Here is an 18,225-nt window from a genome sequence, read left to right as displayed (position 1 = left end):
CTACCTCCATATCTTTCTCTGAGCAGCAATCCATTTCCCTACATTTATATTTCTCTCTTTCAATGTAAAGTCACACTCAGCTTGTCAAATGAGAAAACTAGACCAACCATCTGTGCACCTCTCAGACTTCTACTTTTTGTCATAGTTACAGGTTTTCTGTTTTGCTTATGGTCCAGTTCAGCTCTGCAGAACAAATATTTTGGTGCTTTTGTGTTCTAGGTCCATCCTGGAAAAAAATGTCACCAAGCTACACTTGCTTATTAACTACAAGTATCTGTTCTTGTTCACTCCCTAAGTGCTGAAGAGATTTAGTTTCTCATCCTTTTGATCTGTTTGTTATCAGACTTTCTTTAGATTCTCTGCCACCCTGGGAGCCAGCTGGAACAATTCTGTTTTATTTATGAAGCAAATTCAGTATTTCATACACAGATTCATTTAATACTGAACTATGGCCTAGAGCAGAGGACATGGAAGCAGAAGGTCATGAGATCTAATCATAGCTAAAGAAATGTGATCATAGGTATGTTGCTTCGTATGCTGTATGTGACAAATGAGAGCACCCCTTTCATCACAGGGATGTTACAAGCATTAGCTCATACCCACTTGTGTCACAGTGCCACTGTAGGGTTTCTCTGATGGCAAAACACCTTAGCATTATTAATAGATGTGTCTATTTTGTTACCCATGCCTCTAGCTGCTGGTTGTCTGTTCTCTTGTACCACAGGGATGAATTTGTCACTGGAGACAGAGCTGCTCCATTATTTTTTTTTACTATGGATCATTTTGTAAGCTCATTCTTTCACTCTACAAATTAAATATGGTTTTTAATCTTGAGATGTTCCCTGCATCTCAGTCTCACAGCTGAGTTCTCTGTTTTCAGTGATATTATCTAGTCTGAGTGTCTCATAGAGTTACTCCAGTACCTGCTTTTACTGCTTTGGTTTGAACTCCATAGGTTTTTTCTTCTTCAGCTTGACTTGCCTTTTATCCCATTCACCTAATGTGCTTCAGAGAGCCCTTTTGCACCTTTTCCCTTTACTTATGAACACTTCAGGCAATGGAGTTTTGAAGAGTTATTATGAAGGGAATCCTAGCCTCTATGTGTTTCATCCAAGTCTATCTTATTTTTTTTTTTTGTGGATAGCTTCCCATCAAGAGTGAATTTGACTGGTTCTTACATCTTTCAGAATGAGCAGTGTGTTCCATTGAATTTTCAGGTAGCCTTCTTTGTTTGAGATATTTTATTGAAGTCTTTCAACATTCTCTCCTGGCATATAACTAAATCCAACTCTCCAACAGACATTTATCAGAAGTCAAAAAGAAAGTAAAAGAACATTTTGTTAATGTCATTCATACCTAGCTCTGCCCTCTGGATACACATTAGTCATAAAATCCAACCATATGATCTGACCCACTTCTCTTCAGGTTCTAAGCTTTCTAAGGTATTTGATATGACTTTGAGATTCCCTCGCTTAGGCAGGATGGACCTTATCCTGCCATCTACTGAGTATTCCTGAATATTAGTCCTCCTTCTGTGCATGGTCCAGCAGAGAGGGCTGGGTGCCCCTCACAGCTCTCACTCACCTCCAGCCACCCCCATCCCAGCTGTATCTCTGCCTGGTCTACCCTGACTGCTACAGCACAGACAGGGCTATGAGCTGTTTGGACAGCACTTCCTTGGGAAGCACATGTTGGGCTGGCCAGGAGCACTCCATGAGCTTGAACCATTCCTAGGCCACTAGTTAGACTGCTCTGCTCCCCATGAAAAAAAAAAAAACAAACAACATTCCTACTGCCCTGTGACTCTGGCTTCCTGCTTTTGGGGCAAGTTGGGCATATGTCAAGTGCTTGACCTCTGCATCTTCCTCTTGGACCAAACCCACCAGGAACCCAGAAAATGGACTAGCTGTCTACAGAATTCTACTATGAGGTGGTAATGGACAGCCAAATATGAAAGACATTCATTCAAGTTCTGTCAAAAAACATTTGAGCAATGCAGAGACTCCATGAGGGTCAGGCTGACCCCATTCTTCCTGCCAGGATGTCATCAGATCTACAAAGATCCTGGTAAATTTATATCTAGAAAGGTGAAACTAATGCTAGGGAAAAATAATGCTGAAAGTAATTAAGAGCTAAGAATGACCACCCTGCTCATGCAAAAGTTAAAAACTATAATGATTGAAAATGTGAAAAGAGAAAGGATACATTAAAATGTTTAAAGGATGACAAAGAAGTATATTCAAGAAGGATAAAATTAGGAACAGGATAATTCTTTCTCAAAAAGAAATTTATGAAAGTGTCCTTGACAAATGTTGGAAAGGCATAGTAGGATGTAAGTAGAAATTTTATAAGTCTTGTCATTTGAAAACTGAAACTTCAGCTAAAAAATGGAACAGAAATGTAGGGAACAGAGCAACACCAGCAAACACATCATGAGCAGAGAGATTTTTGTTTAATTTTTTCTTATTTTGCTACACAGCATTGTTCCTGGGAAGTTCCACAATTAATCTATACAGCCATGTATATAACTTTTGCCACTTTAGGGTTTGAGGTGAATTTTGGCTTGATACAGTTCATAAGAGAACAAAGTAGGAAGGTATATGAGAGGATGGTTACAGGCTCCTCTGGCAGAAATGCTCAGTTGTTAGATAATAAAAAACCAGAGCTGCCTCAAGTGTTTATATCACAAACTCATACATTGCTGATAAAACTTATTCTACTTCTTGCCTCTTACTTTGGTCTCTTGGGAAAAAGAAAAAAATTTCTGTCCCATATGAAACATTACATTGGCTTCACATTTCATGGATAACTTTCCTCAATCTGAGAAAAACTTGACTAGAGGAACAGTAAGTTCCTGATTTTTTAAGTAAAATATTCTATTATTAATAATAACAGTACAAATTCCTCTCCCTTTTAAATTATATGTAAGAGACATTCCTTAGATCAGAATTATCTGCCATTTAGAAATAGTCTTTGGGCTCATTTTATCACCAGTGAGATAAATTAGATGATCTCTTGAGCTACGCTTTTCTCTCTCCAATATCCTTCAAATCCTGCCTGATGGAATTATCATTTGCTTTTGTCCCAGAGTCTCTTCATTAAATGAACACTATTTTTTTCTGCTGCCTTCCTCTCACCCACTTTGTTAAATAATATATACCCCTTCATACATATCATTTATTACCTCTATATTCTGCACAACCTTTCAATAATATATTGCATGACTGAAATAAATCTCATTTCTCATTGCTGGTACTAATAAAAGGTTTATATTTCCCTTTTTGTCCCTCCCTGAAATTAGGTGCAAGAGCGTGCATGGAATTTTGTTCTTAATTTGCGTACAAAATTTTTTAATATTGCTACTTGCATATTCCCAAGTCAGAGTTTGGCTTTCAGGCTGACCCATGCTAATGTATATAGCACATTTTGCCTATGTAGCATAGCTCTGAAGATTTTTTATAGAATCATTGTATGGTTTGGGTTGTTGGAAGTGATCTTAAAAGATCATCTAGCTCCAACCTCCCTGTCATGGGCAGGGTACCTGCCATTAGACCAGATTGCTCAAAGCCCCATCCAGCCTGGCCTTGAACACTTCCAAGGATGGGGCATCCACAGCTTCTCTGGTCAATCTGTGCCAGTGCCTCACCACCTTCACAGTAAAGAATTCCTTCTTGATATCTAACCTAAATCTACCTTCCTTCTGCTTAAAGCCATTCTCCCTTGTCCTATCACTTGCCCTTGTGAAAAGTCTTTCTTCAGATCCCTTGTAGCCCCCTCCAGGTGCTGGAAAGCTGCTAAAAGATCTTTCCACAGCCTTCTCTTCTCCAGGCTGAACAACCCCAGCTCTCTCTGCCTGTTCTCATAGGAGAGGTGCACCAGCCCTCTGATCCTCTTCCCGGCCCTCCTCTGGACTTGTTCTAACACGTCCACATCCTTTTTATGTTGGGGGCCGCAGAGCTCTTCTAGGTGGCTGTAATGTTGCTTTTGCATAAGCTGTGCTGGTGTGCTCAGGAGGCCAAACACTGAAAGTGGTCACAGAAACTGCACTTGGTAACTAGCAGGGGAATAAGAGCAGCTTCTGCTGTTAGGAATCCTAGCATCTTTCTGCAGAAAGAGAGAGTTATGGACTTATGTTGGAACCCCTGGGCCACCATGCTACCCAAACCAGTCTAATGACTGTCAGAGAAAGCCTGATAGACTGAAACTGAAAAAATTTAAATAACTATCCTCAAAAAGAGGACATTTTGTCTGCCTAAATTACATTCTGTTCCCCAGTGAGTGCTGTCATTACTCTGAATGCTGCTAAAAGTTACAGCAGCCCCTGAGCCAGAAAAACGCCTGCACAGGGATCCTGTGCATCAGGATTTGGATCTGAGATTTGGATTTTCATGGTTTCACAGCAGTGGCCAACAAGTGCTCTGGAGCTAGAAGCCTCAGAAATGTGGCTCCAGGATCCTGTTGTTGGAGGGAGCACAACATGCAGAGTATGTGGAAATGATTTTTTTTTCCTCTCTGTGATTAAGAAAACAAAAATTAAAGGATAAATTTAGCAGAAAATACAAATGTCTTTGAAATTAACTGCTATGAAACCATTCTAAGAGAAAACTCCCAGCCAGCTCCACCTACATGCACTTCATACAGCTCACTGATATTTGCAAAGGCTGCCTACAGCCAAGCCTGCTAAAGTCAATAGTGGTAAATCCCATCATGTTTGCCATTTTGACTGTCAGTCTGATTTGATCAAATTTTTTTCCTTGGTTTAAGTTTTGTTTAGAGGGCAAGCCTGATTACTTGGGTATCATTACATAACAGTAATATGTGTTTTTCCAACATTTTTAATTACATTAGCATATCTGCATTTTACTACTGGGGAAGCTACAGCATTAAGTGATTAACCTGAAGGCAAGCAGTGAGTGACTGGCAGAGCTAGGAACAGTCCTGACATCTCCTGACATTCTTACTATGTTTACACTTAAACTGACCTGACTTTGTGCAGAAATCGGTAGTAATTATTATACCGTTGTGTAATCGACATACTATTCTCAGCAGCAGGGTTTTGTCCAGAGGTGATGGAGCCATATGGGAGCAGATAGATCAGAGTGTCTGAACACAAAGCATATGAGTTAAGGAGGGACCCAGCAATGAGCAGCTCAGCAGCTAGTGCCGGGTATTGTGATTCCCTTTGCAAAGCCCCATGTGTAAAGAGCTCTTCTGAATTCAGACTTACAAATCTGTAGTCTTCACTCATAACAGAGCTTATTTGGCCCATGAGCTCTGTCGGTCCATGTCTCTGATGTCAGTCCAAATCTCTGATACCATTTTTTCCTGTGCTTATCCCTTCTCACCCCAGCATGCATCCACAAGGTGAGGACACCCCAGGTTCTCACGAGGTTTGCTGGCAGAGAAGAACTGCCCTGGAGGAGGACTCAGATGGTTCTCCAGAGACATCCTCCTTTTGCAGGTTGGCAGAGCAGCCAGAGATGGTTAATGCCTAACACAGAAGCCCACAGAGACTAACTTTAGCCAAAAGCATAAGGACATTGGCTGTCAAAATATTTTTAGAATGGCTGTTTCCTCCAAGAGGGAATGAGATGAGGCATTCCTGGAGCCCATGGCTCAGAGTGCTCAGACCTGCTTTTCTACTGCTTCTCATAAGCGGTGCACATGGCTTTCAAACCAGCATATGAGTTTGGCAATGGATTTGATAAAATAATCTACACTGGGAGGTGTCAGGCCATCCTGCCATCATGAGGCAGTGTGGCTGTGCACTCTTCTCTGCTCATTAGAGACTTTCTTGTATTCGGTCACACACAGAATAAGGCAGGAACCAGGACTCCAAACTGATTCTTTAGGAGTCCCAGTGTTCTTGTCTGGCTCCTGTCTTGCCTTCAAGATACTCTGCATTCTGGGATCATGGGGATATCATAAGTCTGCTGATATCAACATAGGGTTTGTGAGGTCCTCTAGTGCCTCACAGAACAAAGTGTGTAAACTGTGGGAATGTCCTTTCTGTGACACTGCTGACACTCTCTCTGAGCCTCCAATTTTTTCAGCACAGGCTTTGTTTCTACAAGGAGCTCAACTCACAGTGATGGTACTTACACTCAGGAAAGAACCTGGCATCTTCTGATGCTGTTCTCAAGAACAACCCTCAGCTCAACATCTCCTGAATAAATGGAGCAAACTCTGCAGGATCCAGCATAAAGAAACTAACATTCTTTCACCACCTCTCTGAACATCCCACCTCTCCTACACTGGAGAGCACTGATGACTAAGAATCCACACGATGGAGCCCAGCTGTTCTGCTCCAGATTCTGGCAAGAGCTGGATGTGAATGGGAGCCAGAGAGGCTTGATGGCATTAGCTTTGCAATGTGATCTTCATTCTTCCCCACAGCAGGAGCAGACTGCTGGGAGCTGAACAGCTTTGGAGGACAGGTGGTCTTGGTCAGGATTCTGAAGAAAATGCTTTCTGGGGGTGGTGTGTTTCCACGGGCTGTGTCTGAGGGGGCTGGTGATGACTAGAATGCTCTCTTGTATTCTTTGATTCCACTCAAGACTTTTACTTTTTGGAGCTGACAAGCTCTGCACTTTAGATGAAAAAAGAATGTGGCTGCAACTTTTAGAACCAGAAATTAGAAGGGGGTGAACAAGGAAAGCCAAGAGTGCTGAGGTTTGGATTTAAAACTAATTTTTTTTAAGCAAGACTCTCATAGCAGAGAGCAAATTATTGGAAACACCACAGTAGATCCTGTATAGGAAAGGGCATGGAAACTAATGTGGTAAAAAGGTGTTCACAGTGATGGCAGTGTTGTCTGAACAGCTACAGCCACATATCAAAGGAGCTCTGCTCTACTTGGTCAGGCCAATCACCACAGACTCAGCAATGAGTGGGTGAGGCTTTAGGCAGGGGTCTCAGAGGTACCTCAAGCCTCTGTGTTACCACAAGCACTTAGCCAAGGCTAAGCTCCACAGAAATGCTCTTATCATGGTGATTGCAATAGCTAAAAGAGCCAGTATTCCTCAGGAACTTCACCTTCAGTATCAAATATGAGTCCTGAAGGAGTAACAATTTTTCCCCAAAAGTGTGCTCGTGCATTACAGTAGCCTCCATTTACATTTTTGGCAAGGGAGGACTTTTGATAAACTATGTCTGCCCTCAGTCACTTGTGTTTCAAAAGAGAGGAAACACTCTAACCTCCTTCGTGCCTCTTATGATGTCCCAGGACACAACCTCCCAGCTCCATGCCCAGCTCCAGACACAGCTCATGCAGAAGTGCTGGAACAGGCTATTCATTACAAATGTCTTTGGCCTTGATTTATTCCCCATGAAAGAGTCCTGGAGGTTCAAATCACCTCTCATTGTTGTATTTTGCCAGTCCTGACAAACCAATCAGCTCCAAGAACCAGAGAGTAGGTTTCCAGTCCTGTTCTTTGGGCCTCTTTGCTTTTGCAGTAGTTCCACCAGCTAGGAATAATTACACAAAATTATGATGTAATCCCTACTGAAATCCAAATCTTTTCATTCCCTTCCAGCCAATTGGAACTCGCCCCTGATGTTTTCTAGCTCCCTGCCTCTGTGAATGAGACCGTATCCATGAGAAAGTATGCTTGGATCACTCACTGTGATTTATTCATCCGGAGGCAATTTGGAGGCTGTTGCTTACAATTAGCCACTTGATCTTTATCAGCATTGTTCTTAGCCCTTAGAAGGTTGTGTCTCTGGATACAACCTTTCCGGTACTTGGATGGCCTATTTAATTATACAACTGGACCTGTTTGTGCATGGGATACTGGAGTGAATGAAATCCTAACAATCCTCAACATTCATTTTCTCTATCAGTAGCAATAACTAATATTTATCATAAATTCTCTAATGTTTCCCTTGGAAAAAATTACAATATCATACTGCAGGGGAGAGCACTGTCTGCTCAGGGGGAAGATTATAGGGCAAGAAAGAAGCAGGTATGCTCATTGTTATATCAAATTACAAATGAGAGAGTAAATAATCCTGAGGTGTTTCATTGTGGAGATGTCATCTTTCCAAATAAACAGGGACAAGCCTGAGCAATACTGGATGAAAAAGGCACTCTAAACAAATGCATATTGCTAAGAAAAAAGTTTCTGAATGCACGTTAACTGAAACAAGAGAACAATATATAATGATATAGATTCACCTTGGCATAGATGACAGAATATTTCATTCAGCCTTTTGCAGGGATCTGAGCTGAATTTCATATAGGAAGGAAGACCTGGCATTGCCCATTTTAGAAAAAGAGATGGAAATTACCAAGCATTGAGATGAGAGTATAGGGAAAAGAAAATGAAGGGAACTGAAAAGCAGAAGAGTACTAAGGAAGTAGCAGGGCAATTTGATTGGCTGTGAAATGCAGTTTTTGAGCTCTTGAAGAAACCAAAGAGGAAAGTGGGAGTCGTAAGAAAGAACAAGTGGGATTCTGCCTGGTCAATTTTGTCATCATCCCTGCCTCCTGGGGCCATTCTGCCTTGGCAGTGTTTTGTGTCACCAGCAAACAGCATGGAAGACAATGCAATGATTCCCATGAAGGGAAGTGTGTGAGGTAGTTGCCTCAGAGATGTTTGAATGTATAATCCTCAAGGAAGAACAAAGCCTTTTAATGAACTTGGGGGGAAGGGGAAGGGAAAGAACAAAACTGTAAGCATTGAAGAATGCTGATTATTTCAGCAAACTTTCACAGTAATTTTAAGGTTAACCCAAAGCACTGCAAGAGCTGCAGTCTGTATGCTTGCTCCCCAGAAGTACAAACGGTGTATTAGCAGTCTTCAGAGAGGACTGAACAGAAGGGCAGGAGGGGGAAGAAAGAAAAAGCAAAGTTGTATTTTGGGAGGGTTCCTGCAATTGAAGCTTCCGACAATGTGTTTTCAGGCCATAGACACTGAAGAGAGGCCAAGCAGGATCAATTATGACCTATTTTGTACTTTTCTTAGGGCTGTGCTTTGTTTTGGGAGTGTTTTAGCAGTTGTATCTACCCCATCACTGTATTCTGGAGAGGTAGGTTTGGTGTTGGCATCTATTGCAGGGTGTGGGTGGTTGTTGAGTTTGGGGGTCTCCTTTATGTCTTTGGTGCTGTTTATGGTTTATTTGGGTGGAATGTCAGTGGATTATGTTTATACTTTGTCTTTAGTGGCAGATCCTTTTCAGACACTTGGGGGGATTGGTTGTTATGGTGTGGGACTTGTTTTAGTTCATGGAGATAGTTTTTGGGGGAGTTTACTGAATGCTGATAGTTTGGGGTGGCTGCTGTTGATAGTGAGATATGCTTTCTGTTCAATCTGATTTTAGGGCTGGAGCCATGTTTTATTCTTGCAAGGTGGGGATGGTTTTACTGGGGGCTGTTAGTAACTTTATTTGTTGTTTTTGAACTTGTGCGAGGGTTATCTGACAGAGTCATTCAAGCAGTTTAAGTGTAGAAATCAGAGAATAGTTTAATGTAAAATAGCAGCTTTGGGAATTTGAGATAGAGGTTTAAGTCCTTTTTTTCTGAGATGATTTGTGGAATTCTAAAAAGAGGTGTAGTATTCACTCATTGGTTCAGAAGATCAATGTTTTTTTCTAAACTATTAGAGTATTTTTAAAAGCTGTGTATTTTGCTTTTCTAGGGCTCCAGTAATGGGGAAGTAGGTGAAGGAGGCTAGCTGACCAACAATGATGAATGGTTGATGCAGGCAGAGACCCCAAATCTATAATCTACTCTGGGCCCTTCTCTCAGTTCTTATAACTCCAGAAAACCCAAAAGTTACATCTCCTCACACTCAGCTCAGAGGCAGAAAGCATCTCCATCAGCAACTTAACAACTGTATTCCAGCCCCCCTACTCTGTGACCTTTGCAAAAGGTGGGAGCTTGAAGTGTGCCAGTAATGCAGACTAGTTTTTGGGATGCAGGCAGTCATCCTGTGCTGAAGAACTGGTTTATGCCATGCATTAGAGGAGGCTTTTCAGAAAGACTCAGCCTCCCAAGTGATTCAGTGGTGAAATGACAGCAAAAGTATCTTTGTCCCATCCAGTGTGGCAAAAATACCTGAGATATAGCTTGGTCCAGCTTGTCCTCCTGACACTGATTCATTGTTCCACATGCCAGTCATACCAGGGAGAATCCTATGGATGGTTTTATCTCTAAGATGTCTTAACAGGCTGAGGAAAAAGTTCAGTATTGTTTTGGTGTGGGCAAGTAGAGATTGCTATGAATATATTTAATGTAGTTTAGAAATACACTCCTTTTCCTATGGCAGGCCTATCCTTGGATGGATTACATTTACAAAGAGACATTTTCTTGTTTATTTGGGTGTTGACTATGCCTGGGGCTATGCTCTGGGTAGAATACCATGGGGTTTTACCAGGTATGTTTCACTTTCTGAAAAACTAAAAGAATTGTCTAGTTAATTGACACAGAGGAAATAACAAAGCGACAAGAGGAGTTGTCAGTAAAGCAGATGTTCTGTCTCTTTCAGCCTTGCTGTCAGTGACACTTACTCAACTGGAGTTTCAAGACACTATAAAAGTATTATGAGATCAAACACTGGTAAGTGGTATGAGCACCTTCCTCCCAGAGAGTGCATGACTTACCAATCCAACATTCTTACTGATGGAATCAAGGGAAAGGCCAGTCCTAGGGACCAGGTTTTTGCAGGTTGATTTACAGCAGCTGTTGTTTAGTGGCTGCTTCAGATATTTGTAGCAATATCCATCCTCAGCCATCAACATCATTTTTCTCTTAGGTGTTTCTGGCCTTCTATGAGTCATCTTGGTTGTTTGTGTAACACAAGCTGCACAGCTTTAGTTTATTGCTCAGTGAATTAAGATAACCCAGAACTGATGTAAGGTTCTGTTAAGCACCACACATAGTGTTTGGTGGTTTGGCAGTTTCTCTGTGAGCTTTTCCAACATCCTTCTAACCAAGGGAGAAATCTCCAGGAAATGTACTAAAGTGAAAACTGGGAGCAGAAATCTACCTCCATCTCAACCCAAGCCCTTCAAATTCCTGCACTAGGCACTAACCACTACAGATTGCCTTGTAAACACATGATTTTCCTGGAAAGGAGTGTACTGTGGGGCACTGGGTATGTTGTGAGGCCGGTTGTATGTTTGCTAACATCCTAGCAAACATCTACACAGCATCACAATGTCCTTCTGATCAGCTCAGTAAAACAAGAGAGGGCATTATGCTACCAGAACTGAACCCTGAAGTGACTTACTAAAAACCTCTCTATATTATGTTGCCTCTCAGAGGCAGTTCCAGGAAAGTTCTGGAAAACAGCCACCTCTGAGACCATTCTGTGATCACACTACAGAGTGTGTGCTGCATGACAGGCTAAAGGGTGGTGCTGTGTTAAGCTTCAGCTTGTAGTCCCTATTGGATCTTCAAAACCCAGGAACTGCCCCACTGAGTGAAAGGTTTTTGTGTGGGTCTCAAGGCAGGTGAGCCCTTGGATTGCAACAGTGAGAAAAAGCCACTCGCCTCTACTCCTTAGCAGCTCCAGGTATATATGTCCTTCAACAGCAAGAGCAGGGTTTTTATTTCCCATCTCATACCCATGTGCCAATAGGAAGGACAGTGGAAATGTCATGGAGGAGTGGAAATGTAAATGTCTTATATCTTTGACATAGCCACCCTAAAAATGTGACCTTGACACAAGCAAAGAAGAACTCTGTCCCTTTAAAAAAACCTGTAACATGCTATTTTCCACTGGAAAATTCAAGCAAAGCCCAACAAACAACCAAAAAAAAAAGCACCAAAAACCCCAAAAAACAACAACAAAAAAAACAACCAAACTCAAAACCAAAAACAAAACCAAAACTAGACACAATGGCAGTCCCAGGAGCCAGCAAATTAAGAGTCATATTTCTATTTGGAACATTTTCCCTAGATGGAATAGGACTGTTTTCCAGGACAATGTTGCAAGAAAGGACTCAGGGGCATTTATTTAATTATACCTGATATTCTCCATTGTAATCATGCAGTATAGGTAAGGTGTAACACATGTAAGCTGCAAATGGCACAGTGATTATACACTGATATAATGTAATTATACTCTTACACAGTGATTATGGCACTCCTTGAAATCTATTACTGAGAATCTTTCTGACAAAATTTAAAAAAAAACTCTCCAAGCATGCTATTAGAAAACTCTGCATTACATATCCAAGGTTAGGTAAGAACACTAGGTTCAATGCCCAGAACGTTTCCCCAGTGCCTCATCCTAAGCTCTGCTGGGTTTCAAATTCTGTCTAGCTTATGCCAAGCACTGACAGCTCAGCTCCTTCTCCCACAGCAGAACAGGGGGTGAGGTGTGGTTGGTGGGATGTTAATGCTTCCTCCCTATTTTAGATATAAGGAGGCTCTGATAGGATGAGGGCATCCCCAAGAACCAGCCCAAGCCACAGATATATGGGGCCAAAAATGATGGAAGGGGATTGTATCAGCTGGGGGGAAAGGTCTGAAAGCTATATTCAGAGGCCTGTTGGCACAAAGTAAGGCCAGCCCTAGCAACATCAAAGGCTACAGCAAGGAGTTAGTTTATACAGTTTTGTCAGTTGGATTAGACTCTTCATTAGAATGCAGAACAAACCTCTCCTACTTGGCAGACAGGAGCAAGAAACAGAATAAAAATGGAAATCAGCTCTCAGCCCTGAATTCCCCATTCAGCAAAGCTCTTCTTATTTGCGTAGGAACTCCAGTTCGCCTGGCTTTGTTTGAAATAAAGGTAACAGGAAATTTCTGGGCAGGATGAGGTCAAGGTCTCTTACTTTGGGGCCAGCAAGCCCTGGGAGGACTCTTGAGTCAGAACAGTCCGTTCTAGGAGGAGGACAAGCAGAGGGCAAGAGCATTTGCTATGGGGTACCAGCAATACTGTCTCTACAGCTGCATCCTCAGCAGGCAAACTCAACAGGGAGACTTTGGAAAAGACCTTTCTTAGTCTGAGTTGAACAAGTAGTAGTCACATTGCAGAGAGTCATGGACATTCTGACACTAGAGTGGATGGTTTTTAGCAGGCAGGTTGTGCATTAGTCAGTTTCTTACTTTTCCCCTGTATCTTTTGATGAAGTTGCTGGTTTGTCCCAGTGTATTTGTATGCTAGGAGAACAAGATTATCTTATTCTGTGGGTTCCTAATGCCTCTGACAGCATTAGAATATACAAAGGTCAAAGAGAAAAGCCTGAGTTTGCTCTCAATCATGTCAGCATGGCTAAGGGATCACTGGGAAGGGTATGTAGGTATACTGCAAATTCACTTTAAGGTCAGAAAGAAGCCCAAGTATTTAAAACAGGAGTTAGTTTTCTCTACCTACTGTATCATGATAGCAAAGCATATTTATCTTTAATAAGGTATTTTTTGCTGTTCTTAGGATTTGTCTTTATTGTGTTTTGGGTCAGAAGATAGAAGGTTAGCATTTGTTTTATAATTTTATATACATTTTTTTAACAGTCTTGGGAGTGAAATCAGACATATTTATATAAAATATTTGTTTCCCTGAAACAGGATTGACTGAAATATATTAGCAGCTGTCAGAAAGCTAAATGCCTACATTCCACTCCATGCTGTTGAAACCTTTAAATCACTATATTAGCCCTTCTAATTGTAAACAAAATGTTAATTTCTTGGCTGCTATAGTAGCAGATAAAAGAGACTACTAGCTGTAAGTAACCTATACCTTGGATTATTTTATTAATATTGCAAATTGTAAGTGACAGAGCAATTAGGGTTAAATATGACCCCAGAAAAGCAGCTTGACCAATGTTGATCATCCTGCTAAATAGATGGAATTTAATTTAATGAAGGAAACAATATGTTCCCTGTGGTTTATCTCATTAAGGTGATTTCCATAATTCCAATAGAGATTCCCACATCTTTAAAATTAAACTTGGTAACACCAAAAAGATAGACCTGCATTGGGATTTTAAGGGACTAAAAAAATTTCTGATTCTGTCATGAAGTACTCACTGGTAAATTTGTTTAATTTGGCCTTAACTTATTCCTCAATGAGATAACCCCACAGTTTCTCTTCATCTGAACTATGTCCCTTGGATTTCTTTAAAACCCTAACATATCTCTGGGTACCTTCTGTTGCACCACCTCAGAGCTTCTACATGCACTTAACATTAAGGGGCTCTAATTTTCTTCTCTCTTATACCTATTTTTCATCCATTAACTTTAATGGGATTGCACCTGACTTCAGGAAAACCAGACTGAAAAAAGTCAGTCTTATAGTGTCCAAAGTCATATTCAATACTCCAAAAGTGACTATTTTATGACAGTTTTCTGCAGAAATAAATTTATTTCCCTGGGCTCTACCTCACAAGACAGCACTTGCTGAACGATCTATCAGAAAGAAAGATTCTGAGGAAGACACAATCTTTAACATTTAAACTGAAGGGCTGTTCAGGAAACTACAATTAACTTTTAAAGAATTACGGCCATATTTTTCCCAGTTCTTCCTTTTGTTCGTAAAAAACCAAATCAAACTTTAATTTTCTGACTTTTCTCCCCATACATTGGAAAATACTTAGGACGCATTTTGGCAAAACTGAAGGAAATATCTTAAGGAAAAAAATTACTTGAAGCCAGAGAGAAAAAATATTTTCCATTATGTTTTCCAACTGTGAAGTTTGCTGTTCACATAGAAGGCAGTAATATAGGTGCTGAAAAACAATATTATGCCTAGCATGAGCAAAAGGCAAACATACAGCCACAAACATCATAATGCAACAGAATTTTATCCACCGAAATTGTTCTTTCAAGCAAATCAAACTAAAAGATTCCCATCAGGTTAAAAATCTTACTGTATATATGTTTAAGTGTCTCCTCTCTTTCATCCTGTTAGCACCTGTACCTTTCATTGCTTACAGTGACAGAAATCCCATCCCATTGTTTTTCTACTATCTCCCCTGTTGTTTGCTCTGTGGGTTGTATGGGTGAAGCTTCTACACTGGAATTACAAAAGAAAGTCAGTAAAAGAATATGAGCTTCATTCCTTGCTTTGCCTGTTCTGCAGAGCCTGCCAAAAGTAGGGCTGAGGTTTGCTGGAAATGTAATTATTTGAAATTTTGGTTGGTTCTGAATCAGACAGGAATCTTTCCTTTTTTTTTTTTTCCTCACTCCATTCTAAAGGAGCAGAACTAATCTTGCTGAGCAGTTGCAAAGAGCTCAGGAGTTTCCAGTCCCTAAATGACCTGCTAAACAACTACTCACAGGAAAGAGGCTGTTAGCAGAAGAGCCAGACACTTAGTCCTGAGGTCAGGAACCTCCAATTTTTAGCAACCTCTTCCCTACAGAAAACATACCAGGAATCTGTGCAATCTGTTGAGAATCAAATTTTTTTCAGGTTTATGGAAAATATGAAACAATCTCTCCTCATGTCTGAGCTACTTCTAGATCTCTAGAAATTGAAAGGTCTTTTACCTCAAAATGATTCATCAAAGAAGGTATCATGACACTATGATTTGACTCCCCTGATGAAATAAAAGAAATTCCAGGAGATAAATCCACTCCTAACAATGGCATATGTGGGGAACGATTTTGAAATTAAGTTTGGTGTGTATTGGTTCCTCTGACATGAAAACTCTGCTAGCAAGCAAGACATTGTGTGCCTTATGGCCAGGGGAATGCCACAGCAGGACAGAGTAAGCCATACTTTCTGTCTTGGGCCAAATATGATCACCACCATCAGTGAAATCTTCCAGGATCAGCTCTAGCTCAGTAACTTTATTGCAGCATGCTCCTTTCAGCTAGTATAGATGATACAGCTTTTATCATGGCATATATTGCAAAATTCTTACTCCCTCATGCTCTTTTGAGCCCTGTTAGAGGAAGATTTCCTCATGCATGAAGAAGTAAATCACTGGAACAGACAATTGATTTGAATCCAGTAATTTTACAATTCACTTGTCAGGACAAAACCAGGTGTATGACTGTAGGTACAGATATGAAGAGCATCTACCCTTTTCCATTTGTTTTGATCCCAAGTCTCTTTCATTCATGGTGCCAGAATTCTACTTTCCAGGTGACTGTGAGGAAAGATGAATTTCCTATGACTAATTCAGTCTAGAGCATTAAGCACAGGGCTCAGCTGGAGTATGTGTTTTCAGTAGAGAACAGCTGATGCACATAGTGGAAAGCAGCAGGCTGGGATACTTCTGTCTGGTAAGGCTAATCCACTACAAAGATTTCTTGTGTGCAGTTCCCCAGCTCTAAGTCTGTTTCACCTTTTTACACATTGACATAAAGCTCCAGAATGACTGAGTGGAAATCATTGTGAACTGCAAGAAACATGTCTTAAAAAATGCCACAAGAAACTCAGTGCATTCTCTGGCTCTATGACTGACCAAACCTACACGCCAATGACACTCCTTACAATTAATGCATCAGTGACATCTCTGGAGGCTGGTTATGCACACAGTGCCTGTACTCACAGTTTTCACAGCGATTCCCTGTATAGCCAGCCAGACAGGCACACTTGTAGGTGCTGCTTTTGTCCAGAATGCACGTCCCATCATGAAGACATGGAGATGAAGAACAAGCTGTAAAAGAAAAGCAAGAATGTTCATGGTCTCTCATAGGATGGGAAACCTACCTGTTTTTCCTCATGGCGGTTGTGTCTTGGGTTAAATGACATATTTTGGTTAGAAGTTAGAAAGACACAGTAAAGGGCCTGATGCATGCCATTCTGCCCTTACTTGCTAGAGGAGGGATCTAATAAGGATAAGCAGTTTTTTCCCACCATTCATTACTTTTACCATTTTTCTTTAACTGCAGTCAAGTAGTGAGAAAGATTTATGGAACAACAATAATTGACATCAAGTTCAATTAATGTTTAGAGCTTAGACTAAATTAAAGAAGTCTAATAGCAATCTACATTTTTCCTGCCATTCAACCCAGAGTTTAGGGATGAATTATGGGATCCATCTTTTTTGTGGGGTTTTTGTCTCTTGGGTCTTGTTGATTTAGATTTTGGGAGTTGCTTTGTCCCTCGGAAACTCTTGCATACCACAATCTAACAGAGACACGTATCAAACTGTATACACCAGCATAATTTAATATCAGAATGTGTAACTGTGCATTAAATACCAGCAAATTCCATTGTATAGTAACACACACAAACATTTTTTTGGTGCCTGCTCTAAGAGGAGACGAGTCAATAGAACTGTTGTGGTATGGCATATCCCTTTGGCCAGTTTGGGTCAGCTGTTCTGGCCACGCTTCCTCCCAGCTTCTTGTGCAACTCCTCACTGGCAGAGCAAGAGAAACTAAAAAGTCCTTGATTTAGAGTAAGCACCACTTAGCAATCACTAAAACATTAGAGTGTTATCATACAAAATCCAAACCACAATATGGCCCTCTGAGGGACACCACTTGTCACTGATGTCCACTGGGGCATTGAGCTGTTGATCACCACCCTCTAGATCTGACCATCCAATCAATTGCTCATCCACTGAACAGTTCACCCATCAAATCAATCTCTCTCTAGTTTAGCCAGAAGGATGTTGTGGCCATGCCCAAAGCCCTTATGAAAGTCCATAGACATGACATCTGTAGCCCTTCCCTTGTGCACTGGTGTAGTCCCTCAACTGCAGAGAGCCACTAGATTGGTCAGGCAGAACTTGCTCTTGGTGAAGCTGTTTTGGCTGTCCTGAATCACCTCCCTTGTCCTCCATGTGCCTTAGCACAGCTTTTAGGAGGATCTGTTTCATGAACTGCTCAGGCACAGAGGTGAGGTTGACAGGTCAGTAATTTCTGGGGTCCTCATTTCTATCCCTTTTTAAAAATGGGGGCATTTTTATCTCTTTTCCAGTCACCAGGGACTTCACCTAACTGTCACAGCTTTTCAAATATCGTGAAAAGTGACTTGGGAACTACATCAGCCAACTCCTTCAGGACTCTGGGGTGTATGTCATCCGGTCCCACAGACTCATGTATGTTGAGGTTCCTCAGGAACAACACTGATCATCTCTTATGGTGGGAAGGACTTTGCTGCCCCAGTCCTTGCTGTGCAGTCCCTCTGTCTAAGGAGTGTGAGAGGAGAGGTTGCCAGCAAAGACTGAGTCAAAAGAGACAGGCTCTGGCCCTCCCTGCAGCCAGAGCTGCATGGCTCCATGGTTATGTGGCAGCCCTGCCCCTGGGTCATCACCTCCTTCCTGGTGTGTGCAGAGTACATGGCTCCTGCTGAGGGGACACCACGGCTGCGCTCCCTC

General features: G+C 41.3%; 1 protein-coding gene and 1 long non-coding RNA gene across 4 annotated transcripts in view; one reads left to right on the top strand and one right to left on the bottom strand.

Moving 5' to 3' along the window:
- Window positions 1-18,225, bottom strand: part of PAMR1 (peptidase domain containing associated with muscle regeneration 1) — a 55,190-nt gene that overhangs the window by 12,495 nt on the left and 24,470 nt on the right. For all 3 annotated transcript variants that reach the window (XM_068193798.1, XM_068193799.1, XM_068193800.1), the window contains exon 6: window positions 16,447-16,554. In XM_068193798.1, the coding sequence (XP_068049899.1) occupies window positions 16,447-16,554 (108 nt within the window). The remainder of the gene's footprint in view (window positions 1-16,446; window positions 16,555-18,225) is intronic.
- The window catches only part of LOC137475925 (uncharacterized), a 56,289-nt gene continuing 45,618 nt past the window's right edge, over window positions 7,555-18,225 (top strand). Inside the window, exons 1-3 of the long non-coding RNA XR_011000134.1 lie at window positions 7,555-8,578; window positions 8,967-9,030; window positions 10,488-10,558. This is a non-coding gene — a long non-coding RNA (uncharacterized lncRNA). The remainder of the gene's footprint in view (window positions 8,579-8,966; window positions 9,031-10,487; window positions 10,559-18,225) is intronic.

This window comes from Anomalospiza imberbis, chromosome 6 (genome assembly GCF_031753505.1).
Source record: "Anomalospiza imberbis isolate Cuckoo-Finch-1a 21T00152 chromosome 6, ASM3175350v1, whole genome shotgun sequence".
NCBI classification, from domain to species: domain Eukaryota; kingdom Metazoa; phylum Chordata; class Aves; order Passeriformes; family Viduidae; genus Anomalospiza; species Anomalospiza imberbis.
The sequence above is the reverse complement of the archived record's forward strand: the minus strand, read 5'-3'. Positions and strand labels throughout refer to the sequence as shown.